The 18,555-nt window shown below is 42.4% G+C and overlaps 1 protein-coding gene across 1 annotated transcript in view; it reads left to right on the forward strand.

The window, feature by feature from the left end:
* Positions 1 to 4,213: 4,213 nt before the first annotated feature.
* Positions 4,214 to 18,555, forward strand: part of LOC117542865 (ELKS/Rab6-interacting/CAST family member 1-like) — a gene marked incomplete at its 5' end in the record, with an annotated part of 67,110 nt that continues 52,768 nt past the window's right edge. Inside the window, 3 exon segments of the mRNA XM_034210750.1 lie at positions 4,214 to 4,349; positions 6,519 to 6,650; positions 11,141 to 11,301. Coding sequence (XP_034066641.1) covers positions 4,214 to 4,349; positions 6,519 to 6,650; positions 11,141 to 11,301 — 429 coding nt within the window.

The raw sequence follows: 18,555 nt of genomic DNA on the forward strand, positions 1-18,555 counted from the left end.
ATGTTGGAGAGTGGATGCATGTTATGTTACGTGCAGTTGCATGAACAACTGTGTGTGTGAGCTTCAAATATTTGCGTGTGGTCCGACTGAGAGACGGTAATAAAAAGCAGGTTGTGTTTGGAACATTTCACAGCCCCCACGATGTGTGTGTCCCCCCCACACTATCAGCACATTTTGCTAGATTTGCCAGTGACTCATTGAGTGTATATGCCTGTATGTTATTGCTCGTTTGTATGTTGTGTTTGCAGCGTTGTGGGTAGATCTAACTCTCCTGTGAGTCGGCCTCCTCCAGCGGTCTGCAGCGGTAGTCTAAAATTATTCGGAGGAAGTATTTAACATATTAAAACAGCTTCACATGCCTCCACTGAGCAGAGCCATCGAGTTCACACAGCAACTCTGCTCCTTAAACCGGAGTAATCAAAGTGTTTTAGTGTTTAATTAAATATGTGTAGATTCGCCACTGCAACTTTTTTTTTAAATATTCATATCACATATGGTTTTGTGGATCAGCCATAGAGAGGAAATGTGGTGTGGAAAGAAAGGAACTGAGGCTGACACATGATTTATGCTTCACAGTTGAATGTGAACCCATGTCATAACATTACAGTTACATCACAAACATAGAGATAATATTAATGTGGTACGTTATTATACCCTATAGAGAAACTTTCCTTTCTCCTGCCTTTTCACAGCCATACAGAGCTTCTTGCATCATTTACACACCACCGGGCTCTGTTTTGAGATAAGTCAACATCCCAAAGATTTCAGAAGGGGAAATATGTGAGAAGCACATACATTTGATGTCAGTATGTACACCACTAATGTAAATACATGTTATGGAAGGAAAACAGCCCAAATTCTCAAATTGACAATACAAATAATATTTGTCCTGTGGTGTCTCGCCTTCCTCACAGATGGATGTGGGCAGATGCTTTTATATTACCTGTCAGCTTTTTAAATTAACAGCTGATAAAATGTCACTTTAGTATCTCAGATGATTGACGTTGAGATAAAATAGATTCTTATCCAGATCCCAAATTCGGCTAACAAAGGAGTTTATGATTGTTTGACTGTCGTAGTAGTGATTCCTGGTTTATATGTTTGTATGAGTCAGAGGGAAAGAAAAGCAGAGGAGATGGATGTGACAAAAAAGGGAGTGTAGGTAATCAGGGAGAGGAAAGGAGAGGAGAAATGATCCATGGTCTGATGAGAGTACTTCATCCAGAGGAAGGATAAGTAATATTGCATTTGGAGAGGTAGTGAGTGTGGAGCAAACGGGGACTGTGAGGAAAGTACATTTTTCCTCTAACATTCTCTGCAAATAAATGATTGCCTTACATGCACATGCAAAATGTTAAACAAGGGGCAAATAAGTGGAGGGAAAGCTCAGGAGTTGGTTTCAGTGAAGGCCACAGCTAGGAGAACTCACTGTGGCTGTGATGCAATACATGCACGTTTCTCAGGCAAACCCGTAGGGTTTGAGAAAAACACGTGTTTAGTGTTGTAAAAGAAGAAAGAGAGGGTGAGTGTAAACTGAGCGTTGGGCCAATTGAAACGTTTGAATCCAAAAGTCTATTCTACATGCAGTTGCATTCGTTGCAGTAAATGTAGCATGAAGGGGGGAAACCTCAGAGAGCTAACCAGACTCTTGGAGCTTCCTGGAAATCCTCCAATAGGAACATTCCTGCCTGTTTATGAACTGTTACGCACTCACACAGGGCGTAGTAGAGCACCACATTGATCTTAAATATTCAAATGTATCCCACATTCAGGGTGTAAACTGAAACCAGGACAGAACAAAGGAAATAAAAATCAACCTTAATGAATCCAAACCCACGCTTATTCCATCTGCTTTACTGTTTAGCGTTTCAGCCCATTTGGATTGATAACGATGCATTCTGTTACACATGTAGGCCTTTTAAATGCACACAGAAACAAGACAAATAAATCCACACGCGCACATGCATTTTAACACTAAGATTATTATCCTGTGGGCTTTCAGCACCCAGAGCAGCTTTGGCCCCGTTGCTGCATTTGAATTTTTCTTCCTGCTTCCCAAATGTCTCTGGACGTTTGGAATTGGGCCCCCTGGACCTTTTAGCAAACACATAGAGGATTTTATGTTGCCGTCTTCTGCCAATATCATTTCTCAAGTTTCCTGGCAGTGAGACTGATGTAAAAGCCATTTGATGGATGCTACCATTACTTTAGGTTAGGTTAGTGTATTGCTTAGATAAACAGGAAAGATGAAACAGAAGGGATATCATACAAACATTTCAACACTAGTCTACTACACTAGGTGGAAGCAAATACTCTGTATACCTATTATGACAGAAGATTGCACTCAAAAGAATAAAGTAGTTCAAATAAGTGAAATAACAGACACACAACAAATGCGCTGATTTAACCCCACAGCTCTGTGGTGCAGGGACAAAGGTCAAAGGTTGTGACAATTGGAACCTGTTTACACCTTAGGAAACGAAATATGCAGAGTACGGCTCGTAAAAAATGATTTCCCATGAGCGCCCTGCTCTGCTGCTGGTGTGACAGAGCTTTCTGTTGATTCCCATCTCTGGAGGTCAGCCGTTTACTGGCAGCTGCAGCCATGCAAGTGAGGAAAATGGATTAATCTACAAGCCTGTAAAAAGTTATGCTAACATTATCGCACACACGTGGATAAACATTTCCACAGAGCAGGCATTTAAAAAATGCAAACATACAAAAGACTGTGATTCATACAGAGCGAAAAGAATGACTTTTATTGAGTTGATGAGTTTCTAATGTGGTCGTCAGCAGATCTGTTTTGTCTAAGTGTCTATGTTGGAACCTTACCGATGGGTGTGCATGCAAGCAGCTACAAATGAATGCTCACATGTATTCCTTAGACTTATCTCTCATCTGTGTCCGTTGACGTTGTTAAACCTCAGTGGCATTAGCAGGGGTTAGTCCACATCTGTGTGTGTGGACGGTCCTGATGGAGTCAGGCTGCTGTGATAGCTGATAGGTCTGTGACAGAGGCACAATGGCCTTCAGACAGCTTAAACAGGGATTAAACTCTTTCTCCTTCCCGACCCCTCTGCTCCCAGAGGAATCACTCCTTCATTCCCCAGATGATGATTTACACGCCCAGTAATCCCCTCTGTGAACAGACCTACATGCTTCCCACTGTGGAGATAATCTCAAATGTCATCTAGTCACACACCCACAGCTTTGTATTCTATAATATCGTCCCTTAGGGAACTTATAAGGCCATTGTATTTCACAGAATGGTTAATCAGAGCGTTTTGCAGAATCATCTTAATGGCAGCGTGTCCTGAATATGTTTGGTTGGAGACGGTTTGAATCTATGTATTAAACATCAGCTGCACTCATGTGACCTGCCAGCATAATGAATACAGATCAGTGTGGCTGCTGTTTGTTTGTGTGCTTACATGTGGACGGTTTCTGTAGACAGAGAGGGGATCTGAAGCTGCTGGAGTGGATACACATTAGGACCTTTATATATATTCATTTAAGTAATACTTCCATATAGAATACTGAGGCACTTTTTGAATGTTTTGTCTGTTGGAAATGTGTTTTTATTTGAGGAAGAATGACATGTAACAAAGACCCCTGACCCAGATTCACAACACTATCATTTATTGAGGGTGTTTCTGGATTTGTGCGACATTTTTGAAATAATTTACAATATTGCTGTTTTAAAAAAGCTTTAGATGTTGTTGTATATTTTCAATGCATACATAACAGGAAGGACAGCGATACAAAGACAAGGCTCACACACATACAAAACAGAACAAAATCATAAGGGGTGGAGGGGGCAGTTACAGTGTTCATTTGATTGTATGCATGCACATGCTCTTGTATCATGATTTACTCCATAGCATAGATATACTTTCATCTTTTTATTTGACTTTATTCTTACCTTATCCTTTAAAAAACAAACAAATGTAAACTACATTTGACATATTTTAGAAGCAGTCAACACTAAGTAATGTCTCCTAAAAACTAAACAAATCCTACTGTTTCATAGACTTACAGGAATGTAATGGGACACAAATATAGGTTAATATTACTTTCATGGATAATAAGAGAGGTCTTAATAATTGTATTAACTTTGCCCTTGTATTGTGTGTGTGTGTGTGTGTGTGTGTGTGTGTGTGTGTGTGTGTGTGTGTGTGTGTGTGTGTGTGTGTGTGTGTGCGCGTGCGTGCAGGCAGATTAAGGACCAGTCGAAGAAGATGTCCAACCTGAAACACATGGAGCAGCTGGAGAAGAGCAGGAACGCCCAGCTGATGGACGACGCCAAGAAGAGAGAGGACAACCTGAACCAAAGCTCCCAGCAGATCAAGGTGAGAAGGGAGGAAGAGGAGGAAGAGGAGGGATGAGTGGGAAGAGGAAGCTGGGAGTTTACGCAGGGAGATGGGTGGAAAGAAAGTAAGACGGAAAAAGTTTCTCTCCGTCCTACTTTGAATAATGTCTGCTATCACAACAACGGTTCATCATAACGTGACAATTGTGACAGGAAGCAGCCTGAGGCAATGTCAAACACACTCCTCTCACCCACACACACACCATGCAGCTCTCGCTTTGGGAGTATGACGGGTAACTGAAGGGGGATGATTGACATCCTGTGGAGAGGAGAGGAACATGGTCGTAGCAGTGAAGAAGAGGAAGGAGCTGAGGTGATTAGAGGAGGAATAAAGGACACACACATTGAAACATGCAGTGAATGCTATGGGTTTGCGTGGAGTGACAACATCTCCTAATTGTCTGCCGAGGTGTGGATCGACCACAACATGAGCAGCCATGTGTTTTCGTTTTATCCTATTTCAGTATACCTTCATTACTTTTATTTCCTTTTTCTTTCCTCGTCCATCTTCGTCATCCTCCTCCCTCTTCTCTTCCAGTAATCACAACCTCAGTGGCCGATGAGAGGCAGATGAAAACACTGTGTGTGTGTGTGTGTGTGTGTGTGTGTGTGTGTGTGTGTGTGTGTGTGTGTGTGTGTGTGTGTGTGTGTGTGTGTGTGTGTGTGTGTGTGTGTGTGTGTGTGTGGCTGTGTGTGGCTGTGATGGAACTTTGGTTTAAGGAGTTGGGAACTTGTCATTTCTGTGTATGCATGTGGTTAGGAGATGAGCTGAAAGCTATGTGAGTCAGTCCCACTTATGAGACCGCAGCGGTTACGACCATGGCTAGTGTGTGTGTGTGTGTGTGTGTGTGTGTGTGTGTGTGTGTGTGTGTGTGTGTGTGTGTGTGTGTGTGTGTGTGTCAATTGACAGCAATCCTGCATTCTTTATCCAGCACAGTTAAGGCAATGTGGTGTGTAACTCAGAGCGTTTATTTAATTCAGCACAATAGGAAGATTGAACCTAATTAAAGTCCATCTCAGTCTGCATAGTTAGACAGCCAGTAATGTTGGATCTGGAGCAGTGTTCAGATATGTTGGAGATGTTCCGAGGTCTGTGCAGCGCCACTGTAATGTCTCATCCTCCTCTCCATCAGGTATTCATTCAACTCTAATTGAACCAAGAACCCTGGCACAAGGCTCTTTATGGGGAATCGGTGGACAGGTCACGTAGTCGTTTTTACTTGGAAACTGCTTCATGAGTGTCCTCAGAGTCCGCTGGAGGATCAGATGTTGTCTAATTTGCGAATATTTTGCAGCTTATTGCAGTCGTTGGAATGAAGAGTGTCCAATGTTTTAACCCTTGGGACGTGTTACGCAAGATGTGACAGAGAAAGCTGTGTTACAACAAACTGATGTCATTTAGTAACATGCAGTCTTGATTTGAAGTATCCTAGACCAAGGTGTTGTACTGTATGTGAGCCAATGGATTCTCTGGCCAGTGTTTTACATGAAAAGCCTCCCATGAAACCATTTGATGACCCAGATGCCAAATTGTATAATATATAGATGAAGTATTCGAAGGATTGTCATAAGAACTTTGTACAGACTTCCATGGTGCATACAGTAGATAATAAATCCTATTAACTTCCTCTACTGCAAGCATGATGTTTGCTTTGTGATTTCACATCGATTTGTCCCTTATTTTTTAAGTGGATTGGAAACAAATGTGGAAATATATGCTCCCCTGACTAAAGCTTTCAGGATCTGTAAACCTTTATCTGATGTCATCATGAAATACAATATTTAATTGATCTGATACTTGGGTCCATTACAAAATACCTGCTTATGTAATTAATGTTTAAGGAGAACAATTCAATTAAACTCTGCTCATTTTCAGGTTCATATTAGTACAAACCACAACACAAGGATTGTAGCCTTTGCAGACCATTTACATGCACAGAAACCTATAGAACACACTACAGGAGAGGAAACCCCTCAAAAGGCATCAGGGCCTCTTTCAATTATTATGAAAACCCTTGATGAGCCAAAATACAGTCACAGAACTGTACATACTATGTGTATGCTTCTTAATAAGAGCTAAATCAATAAACTTTTTATCAGCACGGCTAAAGTTTCCGCTCTCCTCACATTGTGTGCTTTCTCTCTGCAGGACTCCCTCCGTCAGAAGGAGGAGCGCATCGAGGAGCTGGAGGAGGCGCTGAGGGAAAGCGTTCAGATCACCGCGGAGAGGGAGGTGGTGCTCGCCCAGGAGGAGCATTCACGCACACACTCTGAGAAACAGGTCAGTAGCAAACACACACAGTATACGGTGTGCATGACTAAAGAGGATGCCTACCCAAAACCAGTTCATGTGTGACCCAAACCTTTCCCTAAACCCCTATCAGTTATTATTTTTAATCCCTCCTGAGGATTTCCTTTATTTCCTGTCTTTGCTGGGACATTTAGACACGCACACTAGGAAGCACACACAGACAAACATCTTAGGGGCGACATAGAAAGCCTTTCTGACATAGCTAAACATCGCTTTGCCAAAGGTGGCTAATGGCAGAAGCAGAACACCCTGTGCCAACTGAGCTCATTCAGCTGTGTGTGTGTGTGTGTGTGTGTGTGTGTGTGTGTGTGTGTGTGTGTGTGTGGTGTGTGTGTGTGTGTGTGTGTGTGTGTGTGTGTGTGTGTGTGTGTGTGTGTGTGTGTGTGTGTGTGTGTGTGTGTGTGTGTGTGTGTGTGTGTGTGTGTTTGCCCAGAGGTAAATAAATCCCTATTTAAAGAACAGCTTGTATTTTGTCCACTTCAGCTCAAGCGCACAAACAGCTATTTCTCAAATTCAGTACGAGCCCCACCACTCCAATTTGTAATATTGTTATCTATATTAGGACAGTAGCAAAGCTCATAGTGATGCTGAGGGAGGCTCAGAAGGGAAGGGTTTAATGGATTCCACCTCAGACCAGAGGGAGTGTGTGTGTCGCTCCCCTGGGTGCCAGAGACGTAACGAGGGCATGGAGATGGGAACTGTTCCTCGGAGCCGGGATTGGTTTTGACAAGTGGGAAAAAACAGCGTGTGCTGTAGGCATGAAAGCTGCGCTGAGAAAACAGACCCTGTAGCTGTTGGCAGTGCAGTCGGCTGATTGTTGCTCCTGCCTCTCTGTTGGCCGTCCTCTCTGACCTCTGCTCACCTGGCTGCTTCTGGACAGACACATACAGACACACATTTTACTGCTCACCCAGGGTTAATGTTGGTGGGGGCCACACTGCTTTGGATATTTCTTTTGTAGGAATGATGCTACTGAAAATACATTTTTGGAGATTTGATTCTAGAAATGTGATGCAGCTGTAGTGATTTGAGAAAGCAGATACATAATGTGTGCATAGAAATAAACATACAAATCATTTTCCTGAGCGCAAATCATCCAGAGTCATGAGCATACAATATATAACATGTGTGCAGGTTTATTACCTTCGAAAAAGACATCCTTTTTACTGATCTGATAATGGTTGGTTGCAGAAAGATCATGGTTAGGTTGACATTTCTATTTAGTTAATGATAGCAGGATGTCATCATAAATACAATTATAACTTTGTGTTGAAGTCAGAGTTTTGTGGACACATCCATCCAACCCGACCTCCTCACTGTTTGTCGCTCTATAATAACCTCACCTGTTGTCTCCTTTGATAGTGAAGGAAAAAGCCGCTAGAGGGCTTTGTCACTGGAACGTAACCGTTTTAGCCTGTGGTTATATTTCTTTAGGAGGACATACTGTATATGTAGCCTGTTTCCTTTGCACTGACCTTTCAGGAGGCCCAGGAACCATTTCAGGAATGTAGGACTCTAGCCTGCATTTAGACTGGACGAGCAAGTCTGTATTTAGTACCAAGGCCATTGTCGCCTGCTGCAAGGGTGGTACTAAATACTCATTTCTACTACGGCAAGACAACCATGAATCACTCAGAAGGCACAAAGTTATCTTTTTCCACCTTGGCAGGTCTCCTTTGAATCATATTATTAGTTCCATAGTTTACAAACATGATGAGTCTGTGTTGTTTACTCATACATAGCCATGTTTTTAATATTCCTTATAATTCCCTAATCTTTCTTTCTTCAGATCCAGTCAGAAAGCAGATACAACATACACTAAAGGAGCTATAAGTTCCTCTTTCTATATAGTTCCTGTGGTTCTGTAGTCTATGGAGCAACTTATCCAAAAAAGAAAAAGCAGATCTAGTAATAATAACGCATGGCTTAAATACAAGAAGATCAACGAGGCCTAAGGCTTTGGGTTTTCACAATAAAAGGAAAGGAAAGATGGAATAATCCCATCCAACATGTGTATCCTCCTGAAGTAGACTGTGGCATAATATGTTTACAGTAATTGTGCCAAACTCTCACATTTAATTTGGCATGAATATATTGAAATACTCTGAAATGCTACAAGTGACAGCTTTAATTAGACGTAACGGAGGCCATTTAGGCCAGGGCGGTGTGCTGGAGAGCGTCCTCCAGATGAAATGCTTCAGTGAAGGAGGAAGGAGCAGAAACGGCAGCGTGCGGTGAAACCAGTGGAGATGGCAGACACACACTCGGCGCGGTCCTCATCCAACGTCAACACCATTCACTGAGCCTGAGACACATCTGTGCTCACTGACAGGACAGCTACGCACAGGACGGCGCTCCACATAATCCATACACACACAATCATGGCGGAAAGGAGTGCTAACTGCTATTTAAATAGCACGCCGTTTAAATAGCAGTCCCAGCACAATATGGCATTCAGCAGCAGCCAGGGCAGACGCCACTTTGGTTTTCTTACTTGGAAACGTGTCTCTATACACAAGAGTAAATTGTAAATAAATATTGTTGTGTTCCCGTTTCCTTAACCGCGTCACTGCAATTAGGCTTTCACATCATCATTTATGAAACGATGACAACTTCCTCCCTTAATGAGGTCTGTTTAAATGCACACACATGGCTTATAATAGCATTGGCACACACTGGCAAAACAGGAACACACACACGGTGACTTTATATTGGCACATATATTGAAAACCTGTTTGTGTTTATGTGTGCGAGAAGAGAGGAACTGTCCCAGGGTTTGCTGACAAAAGAGGTTAACCAAACCACAAGAAAATACACTGAACCTTTTCTGCTAGACTTGAGTCATATCTGTGTGTGATCACTAAAGAGAGGTGGATGAGTGTGTCTCCTCTTTGCTCCCCTCCCCTCCTCTCCTCCTCCTTTTCTTTTCCAGCCGGGCCTCGTCACTCCTCCTCACCCTCCCTGCATCCCTCCATCCTTCAAACTCTACATCTCTGTTAGCCTTCCAGCTCTATTTCTTCATTCTCTGTCCTTATTTCACACTCATCTTCACTTCCCTCCTCTCTGTCTCGTCTGAATTGCATTTGTAACGCTGCCTGTGCTTCTGACTGTTCAGCGTTTGATCTGGTTATCTCTTGTGCTTAGCATTTGTTTCTTTCGCTTTACAGTATATCTTTTCACTTGAGCTTTTTTACAATGTTTCTCTTTCTTCTCGTTTCTCCTCTGCTTTTCCTCTCTGCATGTTTGTTGTTTCTGTCATATCTCCCGCTTCTCTTCCACCTCCTTACCACTTCTATGTATGCCCTATAACACCTCTCTCCTACTCTCATCCTCCCCTTTTCCTTCCTATGTCCACTCTGCCATTTCCCCTTTTCTGTACCCATTCTCCTTCTCCCTCTGTTATATGTATTTCTGTGTGTGTGTGTGTGTCCCCCCCCACATTTAACCATCCCATTTCCTTTCTCTGTTTCCTCTCTCCTACCCCATATCTCTCTGTCTTTGCTCTTTTTGTATGCAGCTCTCTCACATTCCAATGCATGAGTTCACCACAGCCGGCTTTAGGTGGTCAAAGGTAACAAATAATCATTACAAACCTCACTCAGTCACCACTATTTTACTACACATTTCATCCTTCATTCATGTCTTCACCATTCAGTTTTCTTTTTATTCCAATATGTCACACTTGTATTGAAGTAACAGCAGCATGGGAACTTGTAAGTGTTGTACAGCTTGTGGTATGCATTCATTCATTCATTCATGCTGATGTTAAAGCAGACCTCCTGTACCCAGTAAACTGAGTATTTTACCTGTCAACTCTTATTTTATCTCTGAACAGGAACTGCTTTCAGATTTAGCTCATCTTCCTTTTTTTTGCTGATGCCATGTGTTTTCTGAGGAAATATATGTACCTTTCTGATTATCTTTCTCTCTTGTTCTTTCTCTAAAAAAATGTTTTTCTGTCCCACACTCCTTGCTTCTCTTTTTTATTTGAGTAAAAGAGAAATAGGGAGTACACAACTAGAAAAAAGAGAAAGAAATACCCAAGGGAGAATGTATGACGTGTGCGAATTACTGTACAGTGACAACAAACATTAAACTTACAAACTGAAACACACCTCGACAAAAACAGAGATTAATTATTTAAATTGTAGAAGAGAAAATAAAAGAAAGCATGGTGAAGAAAATCATTTGATGTTCCAAAATAGAGCTTTTCATGTAAAAACAGAACAATTATTAAATCATTTCAAAAGAACAGAAGCTGTCAAATACCCACACACACAGAAACACACACATATAGGAAGCTGAAGGAAAACATCAATATATTAACATTATCAGATTCACGTTAAAATATCTTACTTTATGTGTGTGTGTGTGTGTGTGTGTGTGTGTGTGTGTGTGTGTGTGTGTGTGTGTGTGTGTGTGTGTGTGTGTGTGTGTGTGTGTGTGTGTGTGTGTGTCAGGTGGACGACCTGCTGGTTGCCATGGAGAAGGTGAAGCAGGAACTGGACGTGATGAAGGCCAAGCTGTCATCAACTCAACTCTCACTGGCTGAGAAGGAAGGTCACCTGACGTCGCTGCGGGCCGAGCGGCGGAAGCACCTGGAGGAGGTCCTGGAGATGAAGTAAGACACACACTTTTTACAACTTTATTTATGTTAACATGTATAACAGCTGAACGTAAACATCGAGCGCCGGACATTTATGTAATTTATCATGTTTCCAAAGACACAAACACACCACTGGGGAACATGTATTTCTATCTGTCTGCCTACATATTCCCCTTGTCCCTAAAGCTGTCTATCTCCACATTTTCCATCATTTTATTCAGATTTGAAAACATTTAAAGGCACTTAGAAGAAAGAGGCTGTGTTTAAGGCTTTATTAGCAGTTGTGTAAGGCTGTACCACCACATTGTTTTTTCAAAAGAATAGCCAACAGGATCCGAATATCATCAGTTATTCAGGTACTTAATCCTACCTAAGTGGACACATAATCATTTTGATGATGGTGCTAGAGAAAAAGTCAGAGTATTTTTTTTCCAGTTAATCCTTAGGGAAACATATATGTGTGCTAAATTGAGACATTTCACTGAAAACCTCATAGTGGTGGGAGAGAAAAGGTTAAAGGATCATCAAAGTCAGTATGATTTATTATTCTGGGCATTTTCAATGTTTGTTCAAAGTTTCATGGCAACCCCTTCTATAGTTGGTATTTTGGTTTGGACTGACAGACTGACATTGCCACAGAGCCCCATTGCTATCACGGCACTTCAAAACATTACGTGATAGGCTAAAGGGCGGTGTTGGGGAATAATTTGCCCTGCATGTCCTCCTTCGCCATCTGACGCAGCTGACCAACCTTGAGCAGCCGTTATCTCCCATAAGGAGGGGCTGCCCTAGCATATTGTTGATGTTGCCAGTTTATGACCGGGCACCTCTCTGTCAGAGATAGTTATTGTTGTGGAACACATCCTTCTCGGGGTGTAGATGACCCCGAGCCATAAGCGACAACAAATGTGATTCAGTGTCCTCAGCTGTTTAGTCTATCTATTGAAGAATGTTGATTATTACACTCTGAACGAGTTAAAACCTGGAGCTACAGGAGGGGTCTTCAGAATTGATCGTGTGGTCAACTCGTGGCCCGGGACATGTCTTGTGAATTCTCCGGCCGAAGCTCCAAATAAACCGTCAGTGTTTGCCATAAAAGATCCAGCTCTCTATTGTGTCTCTCTTTGAGTCCTGACTCCAATTGCTTCAGAAGTTTCCCCCACAAAGGCGGGACATCTCTAACGGCCCGTCCACATGGCAGCGTTGCGTGCTTCAACGAAGACGCTTCCCATTCACTTTGAATGTGGTGACGTCGCGCTTTGCCGAACTGCATTGTGGTTCCGTCGTGTCGCTTTGCCTCCGTTGCTCGCTTCGAAAGTTCAACTTTTCAAGCGTCGACAGAAGCGCCAGCCAATCAAATCATATGACAGTACAAGCACTAGCCAATCAAACCGCATGCTTGTGTGTCCGGGGCGGGAGATTAATGTGATTGGTTGTTGGTCGCACGCCAGACACGCCCACCGGCAAGCTTCAACACACGCTGCCGTGTGGACGTACCGTAAGCAGGTTGATCAATCACAACCTAGCCCAGTTAACCAATCAGAGCAGACTGGGCTCTGGTTTCAGACAGAGGGTGAAAAGATGTGCTGCAGCACAGGCAGTATGAAGACAATAAAGAGCTTTTTGAACATTAAAGCATGGAGACATGTCCCAGGGGAGACACTACATATAAATATGAACCTGAAAAAGAGCAGAATAGGGCCCCTTTAAGATCAAGACTCACCCTTTAACACTTCCCCTGAGTTTAGCAGCCCTTATCATATCTCCAGTAGTTTCCCATGTTGCCTCAGTGTTCCAGGAAGGTGGGCACTGGTCACCCTGATTTGATCATCACCTGACACCTCGTCAACTCCCGCTTTCCTCTTCCTGTCCTTACCTCTCCCTCTCCTTTCTACTTTTATCTCCCCCCTCTTTCGCTCAGCACTTTAAAGCCATAGAAGTAAGAAGTGTGTTAATGGAATAACCATGTACCGCTGTCCAGCTCTTCATATGATTGATTTCATCCACAGACACCCGCACACACTCATGCATATGCTGTAACTCAGCTGCAGTCGAATGTGATTTTAATGGATGGGTTTGCATTTTAAGTGCAGCCAAGAGGAGTCCAGCAGTCCGAAGACTCCCTGTATTTTCTGCCGTTTTACATCCTCACTGAGACCTTACAACGAGGCCTAATTTAGTGGAACTCTGTTTCGGGCAGAAATTGAAGCCAACAAGAAATGTCAGTGTTAGCATGTCCTGCCTGTTTATACGCGCTGTGGGACTATCTTTTACTGTGGCATGATGGGAAAATGAAGGCATGGGCTGTGATTTAGTTTTCCTGCACTCTGTGTTTTTCTACCGTATGTAGCACTTCTTTGTTTTTGAGGGAGAGACAGAGAGTGTGTGTGTGTCCAGCGGCATGTCCATTCACAGGCCAGGTGAGCAAGTTATTGGCCATTTTATCACCGTGGTAACAACCCGTGCAATTACTACAAGCATCAGCGCTTTAGAATGCGCGGCCTTGTTTTGGTACGTGCACTGGCATGTGTGAGTGCACGTGTGCAAGCAGGCTATGATTGATTTATTGCCCATTTCCAAAAATACAGGCCCAATGATGAACAGGCATCATGTACATATAAACACAAATGCAATAGCAACATACAAACACACACACTGACACACATGCAAGACTACATTTAACAGATTCCAGTGGGATGTTTAAATCTAGCTATATTTACTTCTCTACTATGCTCATGTATACTTCCATAGTGGTTACCATCTTCATCAGACACCCCTTTGTCCTAACTCTGAACTGTGATGTGACTCTTTGTTTCCATAAAAACATAATACCTATTGTCCACAGACCAGGTCAACACAGACAACAGACAAAACTCCAAATAGCACCCCCTGTTTCGTCACATCTAAAAATACCTAAAAACCACTAGTAAAAACATGAGCAATACATAGGCATATCTTCCATAGCATCTGTAATTCTACAATTACATAGAAGTTGTGTATTTTCAGATATATTGACACCTCTTGGTTCCATGGAGCAAAAGGCACATTTGACGTGGCTCGATGAAATAGAAAAGGCCGTTTTGATAATTATGTATCTACGCAAGTCAGCGTTTCAAGGCACGTTTTGCCCCTTTGATGTTATTCTAATTTGGGTGTTTTGGTGCCTTTAGGGGCAGGTTATAATTACCTGTGAAATAATACATTTGTATCACATAATGGTTTATTAGTTACGTAAACACATTTTCCTCCTTCAGTTTGAATCATAAAGTCAGTTAGTTGGTCTCACCAATATTGATTGTTTTTTAAGATATTATTTATTTATTGTTGCCCAGCAGTTTGTTTGTGTATTGAGTCCTACCAACACTTCCACACCACTTACTCTTTCTTAAGTTTCAATCTGCGTAGGGGTTGTTTTCTGATCAAAAGTAGCTCCAGCTCTCACCCTGAACACATTAGATATTCTTCTTTACAGTAAAGCCTCCATGTCTGCAGATGCTTATGAGAATTGTTGCATGCGTATGTGATTACTTGACAACGCACTGGAAGGAACACAGCCCTTTCATGCTCTGCCTTTGCATAATACATGATCTTTTCCAGTCTGCAGTAATATATTCTCCGCACATATTTGGGATATTGTGTAGTTTTGGGTCAGGTAGCTGCACGATGTCTTGCTGTGAGTTATGCACATGACGCCACCGCTCATATTTTTCATAAGACATAAGCGTTTGGTCAGCAAATACGTCATTTGCTTCTGGCTTCCTCCCACATGTAAAACATGAGATGTTTGAGGTGGCTGCGTCCTGTGCGTCCATATATCTCCGTGTAGCGCACATCAAACTGTCTCTGCACACACACACTGCCGTAACTCTTCGTGGGTTTGATGTCGGACCCGCTGCCCAGTTTCACATTGCTGTAAGGTTTAATGTTTCAGAGCTATGTTGGACAGGCAAGGAATATAATAACACACACTCTCACTCCCATGCAGAAATATATACCAAACACAGCTGGAATACGACACTCTTTTTGCCTTCTCTGTTTCCTCCGTTTAGTTCTCCTATTGCTTTGCACACACACATGCACTCACACACACACACAGTGGTATGAGCGACTATCTTTCACCAACTGATGTTTTTTTACTCCAACATTATGCTAACCTTCAGTCCCAGATGTGTATTGTTAATGTGTGCGTGTGTGTGTTTGTTAGCCAGCCAAGGGAGAACACACTATAGTTTTTATATATAATAAAGAATAAACATTCCCACGTTAAATATCTACATAAAACCACATGCAACATCCACAAGACCGCAAATACAAACTAATAACATTTAACACACACACACACACACACACACATACCATGTATACATCACTTCAGGGGACATTACATTGACTTACATGCATTTCCTGGAGACTTATCCTAACCTTAACCATAACCAACACATGCCTAACCCTTACCCTAAACCTTACCAAGTCTTCACCCTAAAATTAATGATTCCCCTCATGGGGACCTCCAATTTGTCCCCATAAGGAAGGCGAGTCCCCACACGTGACTGTGTAAACAGATTTAGGTCCCCACAAGTATAGTAATGCTAGGCCACACATACACACACACACACACACACACACCAAATCCCATTAAATGGAGACACAGGGATTACACAAACAGAGCTACACACCTCTGCCCTGCAGGGCTCCATCATGCATCTTTCCCACTGATAAATCATCTGCAGCGACCTTCACACACACTCGTAAAACACACAGGGAGACATATTTTCTTCGTGATATACATTAAATATGCACATGCTCATTCTCTTAGCAGCCTCATGTGTGCTTGTGGTCATGTGTTTGGAGTATGCAGGCGTGTGTGTGTGTGTGTGTGTGTGTGTGTGTGTGTGTGTGTGTGTGTGTGTGTGTGTGTGTGTGTGTGTGTGTGTGTGTGTGTGTGTGTGTGTGTGTGTGTGTGTGTGTGTGTGTGTGTGTGTGTGTGTGTGTGCAGCAGCCAGCTGGAGGAATGTGCTGACAGTGTGTGTGTAACAGCGGGGCGTCACGTCTGAAATCCCAATCTGGCTGAATTAAAGCCCGTTTTACTCTGCGCTGTTCTGCTCTGCTGAATACTGAACACACATTACTTCTTCACTTTGCTGCTCCACAGTTTTTAACATCCAACGCAATACTCCATAAACCAGAGGTGGAGGAAGTACTCAGGAAGTACTCAGATCTTGGACTTGATTAAAAGTACCAGAATGTAGGAATAATCTGCTACAAGTAAAAGTCCTACATTCAAGTAAAGGTAGAAAAGTATTATCATCAAAATATAGTGAAAGTAGCGACAGTAAAAGTAGTCGTTGTGCAGATTGGTCCATTTCAGAATAATATATATGATATGTTTTATAATGATTGATCATGAAAGTGTTCTCAAAGCTGGTGAAGGTGCAGCTAGTTGTAATGACTTTGTATACTGCAGGGTAGCTGGTGAATTTACTCCAGGTGGAACTAAAGTCTGATTTAACACTTGATTATATTTCACATCATTCATCCACATCTGTAAAGTAACTAAAGGTATTAAATACATGTAGTGGAGTAGAAGTACACCATTTACCTCTGAATTGTTTTGGGGTAGAAGTACAAAGTAGCAAAACATTGAAATACTCAGGTAAAGTCCCTCAAAATTGTACTTAAGTATAGTACTTGAGTAAATGTACTTAGTTACTTTACACCACTGTCTAAAACCAGACTTCATCACACACATACAGACGATTTAGTTTGGCTTTTGAATAGTGTTGCTACGATTGATTAAAATGCTTCAGAACCTATATCTCTGAACATGTATTGTAAGTATTACAAACAATAATGAGCCCATTAGCTTTTGCAGTTTGCAACATTGTGATGCAGCTTTTCCCTAAAGGCAAAAGATCCCTTTAGTTTCCAAAATATTCTGCAAAGGTCCATTCTGATAACAATGTGCTGAGAGGAGAGGAGGTGCAGGAGGAAGGATGGGCAGGAAGACACCAAACAAGAAGTGAAGAGTGCAAAACAAGGAGAAGAAAGGAGAGTGGAAAGGTCAGGGCGAGAGGTGTAAATCTGTCTTTCGGCAAGGTGGGGGCAGGAGGCAGGATAATAAAATGAAAGAAAAAAGCAGACATGTTTTAATGGCGGGGAAAGCAAAGAGGAGAAAAGGAGAAAGACAGCTGTCCAACAATAACTGAGCCAGGCCAACGAAACTGTGTGATATCCAGAAAAATGATATTACCTCCTCTCCGTCTGCCTCGCTGCTTCCGCTCATCCATCAATCCTTCAGACTACAGTGTGTATTAAATCTATAACCACTTATGGTATGTCCAACTCCCCTGCTTCACCCAGCGGTCTTCTTATGCATTGATTCACTAGAGAAGAAGAATGCATATACGGTTTTATATGAGCCTTACACTCAGAATTCAGTTGTGGCATATAACAGCGTGGAGATATAGTTAATGGTGCTTAAAAAGTCTTATTATTACAAAAGAAAACCCCAAAGCATCACAATGAAAAGACCCTGCTGTTGATCATTCTTTTAGCAATTCAAATGGTCAAAGCTCACAGCAACTGGCTACCCAGCGATCCCTTTACTTCTGTTTGCTTCAGGGAAACTAAATATGCAGTTTGGGTTGTTTTCCCTGTGAGGGGGAGGCTGCCTGCGGCTGTGACAAGTCAGCAGTTCATTTCAAATTACAAAATGTATTTGGATTTACTGTGACAGGATCTTCTGTTTGCCTTAAAGAATATGAAAAGGGAGCTTTTAGTGTTTTTAGCATCTACAATAAGCAGAATTTGAGTGTGTGTACACACAAACGCTGCTGTGTGCACCACATGTACAATTAGACTGTAAAGAGTCTGCTGAAGCTCCAGGTTTCTTCAGCCTCCTGCAGAGAGCTCAGCTGATGCCTCAAGGTGAACACTATAAATTCAATGTATCTCTCCTTTGCTGCTCTGTTCTGTGTTTTGTCTCTCACCCAGCCTCCCTATATCCATCTTCCTCCATCCCTTCTCCCCTCTCTACTTCTACCCCTCTTCTTCTCTCTCTTATTTTTTACATCCTTGCTGCCTCTCTCCATCTAGCCTCTCTGGGCCTACATCTGTCTGGAATCATCATTACCGCCTGATTTCAGTCCGGCAGCCCGGCTGTATTTCTCTGTCTGTGTCTTCCCTGTTGCCACTGAACACTAAAACTAATCGATGGTGTGTGTGTGTGTGTGTGTGTGTGTGTGTGTGTGTGTGGTGTGTGTGTGTGTG

This window comes from Gymnodraco acuticeps, unplaced genomic scaffold, assembly GCF_902827175.1.
Source record: "Gymnodraco acuticeps unplaced genomic scaffold, fGymAcu1.1, whole genome shotgun sequence".
In the NCBI taxonomy this organism is placed as follows: domain Eukaryota; kingdom Metazoa; phylum Chordata; class Actinopteri; order Perciformes; family Bathydraconidae; genus Gymnodraco; species Gymnodraco acuticeps.